Source organism: Pongo pygmaeus, chromosome 17, assembly GCF_028885625.2.
Source record: "Pongo pygmaeus isolate AG05252 chromosome 17, NHGRI_mPonPyg2-v2.0_pri, whole genome shotgun sequence".
NCBI lineage: Eukaryota > Metazoa > Chordata > Mammalia > Primates > Hominidae > Pongo > Pongo pygmaeus.
In genome coordinates this window covers 35,204,814-35,215,206 of record NC_072390.2, presented here as the reverse complement: position 1 = coordinate 35,215,206, position 10,393 = coordinate 35,204,814, and the positions used below count along the sequence as shown (strand labels likewise).

Below are 10,393 nucleotides of genomic sequence, written 5' to 3'. Positions count from 1 at the left end.
GACTCGTGGCAGGCAGAACAAACCATCATTTGTTGATCCTCTGCTTGAAAGCACGAATAAGTGAGAACAGAGCAGTCATATGGTTTCAGAAAGTGTTATTCTGGGATTTCAGGATAAATTTTGTAACTACTAACAGCACACAGGAAACTAATTTGGTATAGGAAACAACATATCCCTAAATAGTGCTTATTTAACTTCATTATAAATACATCTACTTAACAAAAATATATTTTGTGATCTTGAGGTCACTTCATTTAGGTCATTATCTCAATCCAACCTCCCCAAACTCTGGTTTGAGCCAATATGTGTTCTATTGTTCTTAGAGCACCAGCCGACTGTACAACAATTGTTATAAAAATGTTTATTGTTTACCAAAACCAGTGGACCTCTTATCAAATGCTGCTTGGTAACAAAATCTATCACAGTTTTAATAAAAAGAAAAAAAAAGAAGCTAACTATTTGTCTCATTGTCATTAGTTAGACTTTCTGCAAGGTCACTTAATCCAGACTTATTCAGTGCATTAATCAGATTCTCAGGTGTTGCATGAACTCCCTCTTGATCTTGCCAGGCAACCAGGAGCTGCTTAGCTCTCATCTTCATGTCTTCACTGTCACACTCAATCTGCCTAATTTCTGAGTCTTTCATTTCCAAGTAGGGAGCCAGAATCTTCCATTGTTCACCCAGCTTGTTGGCAAATACCTCTATTTGTTCTCCTGTTACAGGTTTGTCTCGCCGAACATCAGGACCTAGAAAATGAAGAGAATATAAATTATGTGCAATTCTAAGTATTCAACAGAAATGGAAAGCTATGGGGCCAATGAGTTTTATTAACCATCTTTAGTAGACTTTATTTTAAAAGTAAACAATTATTTTTTATATTCTCCATAAGTTGGATACCACTCTTAATAAGCATGGTCAATAATCAAAGCTAAAGCTGTTACCTATGTTATAATTATGTAGGCTTTCCCTGAAATGAGGTGCTCCCCCTCCAATAACCAATAATTAACAGAGGTATAGGTCGCCTTCAAATGTATTTTCATTCCCTTTTAAAGCACCATTACTTCCCAATTTTATTGCATAAAATGTAGTGTTTTTAAAGTTATTATTAAGCAGTGTTTTAAATTCCTCACTATAAGTCAGAAACAGTTGAGATAAAATGGGAGTTGAGAAGTCGATCAAATTAAATAATGTACCTATCAATAAAGAACCCCAATCTTCTTCAATTTTGTTAAATAACCAAGAAAATTCAGTTCTTACTTTCATTTTCCTTCAGTAAAGCATCATTATCTTCCTCATCTTCATCCTCGCCTGTTTTTATTTCTTCAGAAGGAGGCTAAAAATGAGAAAGAAGAATGTTTGAAAGAATGCCAGCCTCTGAAGTAAGGTAACAGGTACTTTGTTTGGATAAGGATGGTTGTGAGATTCCAAGTACAGGGTGCCAGAACCTCACCCCTGAGAGCGTTAAATGACAGTGTCAGGTAAGGATCCTAAGTTGGACTATCTTCACCTGCAGAAGGAGTGAACTTGGGAAGACCCCAGAGTTGGACCCCAAGTTCCCGCCCCCAATCTGGGAAGCAGGAAGTCAGTAAAAAGTCAGTTCCAGGATTTGCAAATACCCAGGGTTTATTTAGTAAAGATGGCCTCAAGGAAGCCAGTAGCAGCGGTGTCCTTAAAAGTTTCTGATTCTTATCTTTTATCTTTGATAAAAGACAATATAATGCATTGGCAAACAGGAAAAAATTCATGTCTGTGTGTATAGGTGCATAACAGTTTACCTGAAGTATCACGAACTTTAATTTTTTTGAGACGGAGTCTTGCTCTGTCGCCAGGCTGGAGTGCAGTGGCGAGATCTCGGCTCACAGCAACCTCCGCCTCCCGGGTTCAAGCAATTCCCTTGCCTCAGCCTCTTGAGTAGCTGGGACTACAGGCACGTGCCACCATGCCTGGCTAATTTTTTTATTTTAGTAGAGACGGGGTTTCACCATGTTGGCCAGGATGGTCTCAATCTCCTGACCTCGTGATCTGCCCGCCTCGGCCTCCCAAAGTGCTGGGATTACAGGCGTGAGCCACCGTGCCCACAGCCCTGTTGAAGTTTAAATTACATGCTGTACAGAAAATTATCAGTTACTTCTTTATCAACTCATGTATTTCCTGTAAATGTATATTCCAGTGTGTTTTTCCCTCATTCTAAAACATGGGAGCTTGTGGATCACTGGTTTTTCACATGATTAAGTCAGTTTTTTGCTCACATAGTGATAGCAATTTTAAAGAAGATGTGAACTAAAGCGTATGAAAAGTTGTTCTATGGTACTTACCGGTAATTCCTTGGCTAGCTTTATTACCATATTTTCAAGATATTCTGGTAAACTTTTAAACTGCTGGTTGGTTGGCTGGAAGAAGTGAGGGCTTCTCCGTGCTAATAGTCTCAGGGCTCTCCAACCATAATTTGAATTGTTCACAGCCCTATAAAAAGAGGTGTCAGGCTTGTAATTTATAGTTTTTTATTTCTGTATTCCCTTCTGCTTAGTTCTGCCATGTGTAATTCTGTATTTAAGGTAAATAGCTCAAAGTACTATTCTTTTCATTTGAATCTTATTCCTAAAGAACTTTTTGGTATGTAGTCCACTGATAATAACAAACCAATAGATGCACATGTAACTAATAACAGGAATCAACAATGTCTGAAGAGGCAGGCTCATATGCAGCAAACACATTTTCAAAGTTTCTGTTCATTTTGTTTAATTTTAACAAGTCAACAAGTGTGTGCAGCACTGGCTGGATGCAGTATGTATACAACAGGAATCATCCATCTAGCTATTCGGAATCCATGAACTGTTCCCTAATGAAGTATAACAATGATCAGGGTGGTATACAATCAGGTGAGAAACAAACTGCAGAGAAATTCTAAAGATAATGCTCCAGAAATATGCAATGCTGCAGAAGAAACCAAACCACAAATTTATTCCATTTAAGAGTTTTGGATTGGAAGTCTCTCCCTCCCCTAAGAATAGCAATTTGGTTTATTTGGTCACCTCTTATAAATGAGGATATGTTACCTTTAGGATGTGCAGGTACCACTGAAGACTTAACAAAAACTACCCGTAGACACTGGGGACTCTTCCCAAGTTAACACCTGCTGTGAGGCTTTGCCTAAACAGTTAAGAGCCTTCCTCTCTGACATATCTCTGTTTAAACAATTTTTTTAGGCATTTTCAAAATTCACTGTCAATTATACACATCATTTTTCTTATTCTCCACGAAACCCTCTTTGGAGATGATAATTTGAACTATCACTTTAGAAATGAGTCCACCTAGTCTTATGTAACAGTGATAAATTAATATTCTTTCAATTGACAAACACTTTTGAGCCAGGCACTCAGTAGCTGTGGAGAGTACCTGAGGCACAGTAAGGCAGGCATTGCTAGTGATAAACACACAAGGTATAAGACAATTTCATAAGGATGACAAAAACTTGAGAAATGAGAAGGTGGTAAGTGCCACCTTCTCATTTGGATAGTGGTAAGTGCCATAAAATAAAAACCACGAGAATGCAAAAGAGGAGACCAGGGAGGGGAAGAGCTTCCCAGCCAGGGGGACTTAAAGCCACGGGAACCTTGGGGAAAAAGTGGTTCAAGCAAGTGAGTGAAGTGTGAAGGTCCTGACGGGAAAGGAAAAGACAGGACCAACAGGCCTGCTGTGGTTAAAGCAGAGGGGAGGCATGGCCACACAGGAGAGTATGAGCCAGACCAAGGAGGTCTTTTAGGCCCTGGGAAGGAGTTTGGAATAGGCACTCACTGGGAGATTTTAAGCAGATTAGACTTGGACAATTATTTTAAAGATCACTGGCTGATGCATGGAGCACTGACCACAGCTAGAGAGATTAGTTAAGAGGTCACAGTAATTAACAACTCTGGTCACAGGGTCACACTAGTCACAAATATTGGGTGCTAACTACCTGCCCTGTAGGGTTGAAAGTGCACTGTCTTATTTAATCCTCAGAATAACCCTGTGAAATGGGTACTGTTACTATCTAACAGATGAGGAAAGGGAAATGGCGGTTCAATTATTAAATTAGCCTTAGTTGCCTAGTAAGTAAGTAGTAGAGGGGATCGAACCTATGCATTCTGACCAGAGGCCTCTTGCCTTTAAACCGCTACTCTTCAATTCCTATTTAAATCCATGAGACTGGTGTCACCCAGAAGGTTCTAGATAAAGAGGCTAAAACCAATTCCTGATGTTACTCCAAAATTTGAGTTAGGCAGAGGATGAGGAGGCTGAAATGGAATGTGAGGTGGAGTGGGCAACGAGGGCAAAGGGCAAACAGAAGAACCATGGATTTGGATTCTCATGGACGCCAAGAGAAGAAAACATTAAGGGGAACAGGATAGGTTAACAGCTGCTGTGAGATACTGTGCTTTGAAGGGTACAGAGAAAAGAACTAATAGTTGGAGAGAAATGGGGGTAGGGGAGTTTTTTTTTTTCTTATATTTTGAAACAAGGGTGATTCCAAGTCACGCTTAGTTAACAGGAATAATCCTTGAAATCAGGATGTGTACTAACAAGAACTTGGAACATAAACTCACCTAAGAGAAAAAGCGCTACTCTATCTACTGCCTCTCTTAATAAGCTTTCTAGTATACACACAATTCCTAAGGAAAAAACAAATTGAAGAAAATTAAAAGGAGCTAATGAGAAACATTACTTACTTATATTCATTTTCAACCATATTTTCAGGGTCTGCCTGTTCAATGGCTTCTTCAAAGAATTCCTCCAAAGTGGGCATGTATTCCCTGAGCAGTATAAAATAACTAGTGAGGATGACATATATTCTTAATAATAAATACTCATAAAGTGGTGGCAAGACAAGATTCTAATGGCCCCATACTTTTAGTTACAGTTTTGATTACTTGGGAACTCCAGACTTTTAAGGAAGTAAAACCCTCAAAACTAAATTCAAAAAGGACAATAAATAAAGAGGGGATAGTCTAATACTAAACGATATTACATAGTATTTACTACATATAATATTATATACTTTAATTACACACTATATTATATAAATATGTTGCTATTCAAAGAGGGCAGCCAGGGGATTTTATAGCATTTGAATTTTACCAGCAAATAAGAAACTTTTACATTATGTCCCTATCCATGAATTATTTTTTCTTTAAACCAGAATTAAACCAAAACTAATAATCAGACCATAATACGATTTCAAGGGTTTAACCTTTAGCTGTTATTTAAATTGTTACCATGGTAGCATGATTGATTTTTAAAATGCATCCTTCTTGAATTTGTTTTTAGAAATAAAATTTTGATACAGGGTCAAGCAAAGAAATAAGGTCTCAGGATCAGAAGACATCATCTAGAGTAAAACTAGGAAAAAGGGCTCTCTTAAGAAAACTATCCCAATATCCATTCATTTTCTAATGCTATAGATACTATATTCCATTTTATGAACATGCCACAAGTTATCCATGTCCTACCCAGAGATATTTGTCTTCCCACTCTTTGCTCTGACAATGTTAAATGAACATTCTTGCACCTGTCTCCTTGTAGATGAACTGATTTCTTTAGGCACTGGGCCTTCAAACTTCCACTGCAACCCACAGTAAGAAATTCATTTTACACTGCAACTCAGTACACACATATATGCAAGTATATGTACCAGATATATATAAGTAAAGCTAATGTTTCACAAAAGTATATTTCCTATTTCATTTAAAAAATGCTAGTTGAAATTACTAAATTGACTTTACAAACCACCAATGATTCTCAAACTTAGTTTTTAAAAACACTATTCTGATCAACACACCTACTAGCGGGGCACAGACATCTTTAACATTCAGATAGAGTGACTGTGCCATCAGACTCCTACCAGCAGCACTGGCAAGTTGTTTTTATCCATAATTCTTCTAAAATGGGTATTTTTAAATTACTGAATCTCTTAGCTGTGAAACTGCTTGCTGCAGTTTTTAACTGTACTTCCAGTTACTAGTGAAGTTCCTCATCTTCTCAGAGGTTTATTAAGGTTTCTACTTCTGAATCTCACTATTCCTTTGTCCATTTTTCTACTGGGTTGATTTACTCTCATAGATTTGGCAGGAATCAATCATGCTAGAATTTTATCTATTTTTCCTGGTCTTAAAAAAAAATCTTTTGATTTTGTTGATCTTCTCCATAGTTTGTTGGCTATTTTACTGATTTCTAATCTTATTTTACTTTCTACTTCTATGAGTTTACTTTTCTTCTGAATGACTCTCAGTGTCAGACTCTTACTTAGCTTGGTTTTTAGATTTCATTCTTTTTGAAAGTGTAAACACTTAAGGCTATACATTTCTCTTCTGTGTTCTACTGAGTTAGATCTCAAAGTCTGAACATGCAGTGTTTTCATTATCATTTAGCTCTACATTTTCTAATTTCCACTATGACTTCTTTGATTCAAGAGTTATTCAGAAGTGTGTTTAAAGGAGTTTTAAGTATTTTTGCTTTTGCTATTCACATATAATTTACAAAAACTTGTGGTTTCTGTAAGACCAAACCTGTTAATTATTTTGTTAAATTCTAAATATATTACACCAAGTTTTTTCCACCAAATTTATTAAATTTGGTCTGTCAAAATCCTACTAGATGGTAGGTTTTCTGGGTGGTGGATGGTGAAAACTGACCCTGGGTCAACTTCTCATTCTAATTTTGTCAAATTTTTGAGAACACATTCTTAGAAAATAAAGTTTAAAATGTGTATATTTCTATTTTTTCCTTTTATCTTTATGCAATGATTGCCTTTATTTTTAATAATGCTTTCTGCTTTTAAGCCTTTTCTGCCTGATATCAATATAACTATGCCTTTTAAAAATTACATCTTTTAAAAGTTCTTTCAGTTTCAACCTTTCCGTATCTTTATTTTTAAGGTTTATTTCTTATCTTATAAACATATAGATGGATCTTTTTTTTTTTTTTTTTTGAGACGAAGTCTCGCTCTGTCATCCAGGCTGGAGTGCAGTGGCACAATCTTGACTCACTGCAAGCTCCACCTCCCGGGTTCACGCCATTCTCCTGCCTCAGCCTCCCAAGTAGCTGAGACTACAGGCGCCTGCCACCACACCCGGCTAATTTTTTGTATTTTTAGTAGAGATGGGGTTTCACCGTGTTAGCCAGGATGGTCTCTATCTCCTGACCTCATGATCCGCCTGCCTTGGCCTCTCAAAGTGCTGGGATTACAGGTGTGAGCCTCCGCGCCTGGCTGATGGATCTTTAAAATATAACACCAATTTCTGTCTTTGAGCCAGAAAGTCCATTTCCATTTATATTTGAATTTAACCATACTGTTTTGTACTTTTCTGTTGTGTTTTCTGTGCTTTTTTTCTCCTCTCCTACCTTCTAATTTACTTGCTTAAATTTTCTGTATTTACCTTTTTTACCCCTCAATTTATTTAAAAATTACATATTCCATTTCTTTCACATACTTTACAAGCATGTTTGACTTAAACCATAACATTCTTTAATTCTGACCACCCCTTCTTGTCTTACATGTCACTTTTAGCAAGTTTACCTTTTAAAATAACCCTAAATAATAATTACTATTTTATAACAGTGAATTCTTGATAAGATTTATTCAGATTTCTTCATGTTTACCAAAGTGTCTACACAGTAATCCTTTCTGCAATTTACTCCTTTCTGGGTTCAGTTTCCTTAAGACAGCTTTTTTACTAGGGACTATTGATAATTTCTCATAGTTTTAGTCAATCACTCAACCACAACTGTTTAACTTGTTACAGAATTTTTGAGTTGAAATGTTGAAAAAGCAAGTAATACTTCTAGAAATGAGAAAATATAGTCATTGAATTTACAAAATGGGCAGGTTTAACAGCAGTCTAGACACAGGAAAAGTAAGAATTAATGGATTAATTATTAAGAAATCACCCAGAAAGCGATACAGAAGGAGCAAGAGTTGGAAACGATGAGTTAATGATAGTTGAAGAGGTCCAGCAAACATCTAATGGCAGAAAGAAATAGAGAAGGTGAAAGACATTTTCAAGCACTCATCCCACTGTCTTCTGATTTCTTTTGTTGTTCTTAAAGTCAACTGTTAGTTTAACTTTGCTCCTTTGTAGGCTGTCTGTTTTTTCTCTCTGGTGACTTTATTATCATGTACAGAGATGTGGATTTATTTGGTTTATCCTCCTTAAATATTATACTTCTTGAACCTATGAATTCATGCCTATTCTTAATTATATAATTAACTCAATTATTGCCTCTTTCCCATTCTCTATTATTTCTTTCTGCCATCAGATGTTTGCTGGACCTCCTCAACTATCATTAAGTCATCGTTTCTAACTCTGCTCCTTCTGTATTGCTTTCTGGGTGATTTCTTAATCATTAATTAACCCATTAATTCTTACTTTACCTATGTCTAGACTGCTATTAAACTTGCCCATTTTGCAAGTTCAATGAACTTTTGTGACTATTAAAACCCAAGTTCCCTGGTTCTTAAAGCTGGCAATCATTAGTACTGCTGCCCTAGAACCGTATCAGTTCATAGGCTTACTCTTCTGTTTGTAGTTTTGATTCCTTTTGTGAATCTTTATTTTTTTGTGATTTCAAAATTATTTTATCAGCACTTCGAGGAGTTTTATGGTGGGAAGTTATACCCTGCTGTGCCAAAAGTCAACCACAATAAACTTTTAAATTTCGTTTGAGCTCTCTTCATAGCTGAGAAAAGGCTCCATTCTACTCAACACTTGACAATAGCAACGCTTCATTTGAAAAATGTTCAACTTGCCTTGTCTCTGATTTACAGGCTTCCATATTATCAGGACAAAGATTCCAAAGCCTTGTTAACTCCTCACTACAAAATAGACACAGAAATAAATACATTTTTTATGGACACCATCCTCATGTGCCTTAAAACTGAATAGAAAAACAATACAATGTAAACAGTGGATTTGGTAGTATGATGTTGATAGTATGAGTTTTACTTTTCTCAATAATTTTTGGTATTTAAAACACCTAAAATTATTCTCTATATGAGCATATAATCATTAATCATGACTAATGATATAATCTTTAGTTTTTTCTAAAAATATTCTAGCACAATAGAAAGCAATGAATAGTTAACTGGAAGGTAAGAGAACTCAAGGATTATGGTACCTTGCAACAACTAGAATCTAAACAATTCTACTGTCTGAAACGGAAAAAATGGCACAGGCTAGAGACACAGATTTTGGAAGCTGGAGACAAAATGAAGGTTTATCTGGTGCATGAACCCACACAATGGGCAGTATAAAGAGTGCGGTTTGCTTTGGCTATCTATGTGTACCAAACACAAACTCATACTATATTTTGGATGGAGAGTTCTTAAAGTAACATCTTCAAAATATAAAAATAACTAACAACATCCCACATGAAGACAAGTTCACCTACTTTCCCATCAGAATTTTTTTGCTGGGTCCTTTCCCTAGGAAGTCCTCGGGTGCTGTTCTCTTCCGAATTATTCTCGTAGGTTTGGTATCTGATGTTCTGTGGTGAACAAAACATACACTATTTTTTGAATTACAAATGGGTAACAGAAATAGAAGAATGTTTAATGTAAAAGAAAATTTAGTTATTGTTTTCCTCTTAAAAAAGATGAAACCTGGCTGGGCATGGTGGCTCATGCCTGTAATTGCAGCACTTTGGGAGGCTGAGGTAGGTGGATCACCTGAGGTCAGGAGTTCGAGACCAGCCTGGCCAACATGGTGAAACCCTGTCTTTACTAAAAATACAAAAATTAGCCAGGCATGGTGGTAGGCGCCTGTAATCCCAGCAACTCAGGAGGCTGAGGCACGAGAATCGCTTGAACCCAAGAGGCGGAGGCTGCTGTGAGCCGAGATCACGCCACTGCACTCCAGCCTGGGTGACAGAGTGAGACTCCATCTCAAAAAAAAAAAAAATGAAAACTTCATACTGTGATAGAACAATTACCAGATATAAGACAAAAATGCCACATTATACGGCAAATTATGCAGAGTAGATATACAGTATTCTTCTCAATAATAAGATGTTTGTTCCAGGAATTTAATGACGAGAAATTTATGAGGTTTAAAAAATACAGAGGTAAATCAAAGTGGTTGTACTCTTACAGAGTTCAACTTACATTTTTTATATGAAATATATACATCTATCTTTACATGCTATAATCATATCGGAGCATATTTTCAAAAGCCTTTCTCATCGTTCTTGTGATGAGTATGTATTTACCTTTCTTTCACAAAACTTGGGCAACCTTCATTTTTCCACGAGTTCCAGTTTTCTTCAGTGTTTAATATATGCTGGGAAAAACAAAGCGATTACATTTTGGTTAATGGAATCCTCTGAAGTTCTATTTTATGCTAAGAAGAGGATATAAGCATA

General features: G+C 36.4%; 1 protein-coding gene across 2 annotated transcripts in view; it reads right to left on the bottom strand.

Annotated features, from left to right (window-relative positions):
* Nucleotides 1-346: 346 nt before the first annotated feature.
* THOC1 (THO complex subunit 1) overlaps nucleotides 347-10,393 on the bottom strand; it is a 52,781-nt gene continuing 42,734 nt past the window's right edge. Inside the window, exons 15-21 of one of the 2 annotated variants that reach the window (XM_054460331.1) lie at nucleotides 10,241-10,311; nucleotides 9,425-9,541; nucleotides 8,784-8,849; nucleotides 4,708-4,791; nucleotides 2,317-2,464; nucleotides 1,259-1,334; nucleotides 347-747 (exon numbers count right to left, since the gene is read on the bottom strand). In XM_054460331.1, the coding sequence (XP_054316306.1) occupies nucleotides 452-747; nucleotides 1,259-1,334; nucleotides 2,317-2,464; nucleotides 4,708-4,791; nucleotides 8,784-8,849; nucleotides 9,425-9,541; nucleotides 10,241-10,311 (858 nt within the window). In that variant the 3' untranslated portion in view covers nucleotides 347-451. The remainder of the gene's footprint in view (nucleotides 748-1,258; nucleotides 1,335-2,316; nucleotides 2,465-4,707; nucleotides 4,792-8,783; nucleotides 8,850-9,424; nucleotides 9,542-10,240; nucleotides 10,312-10,393) is intronic. The other variant, XM_054460332.1, reaches the window with a different exon arrangement.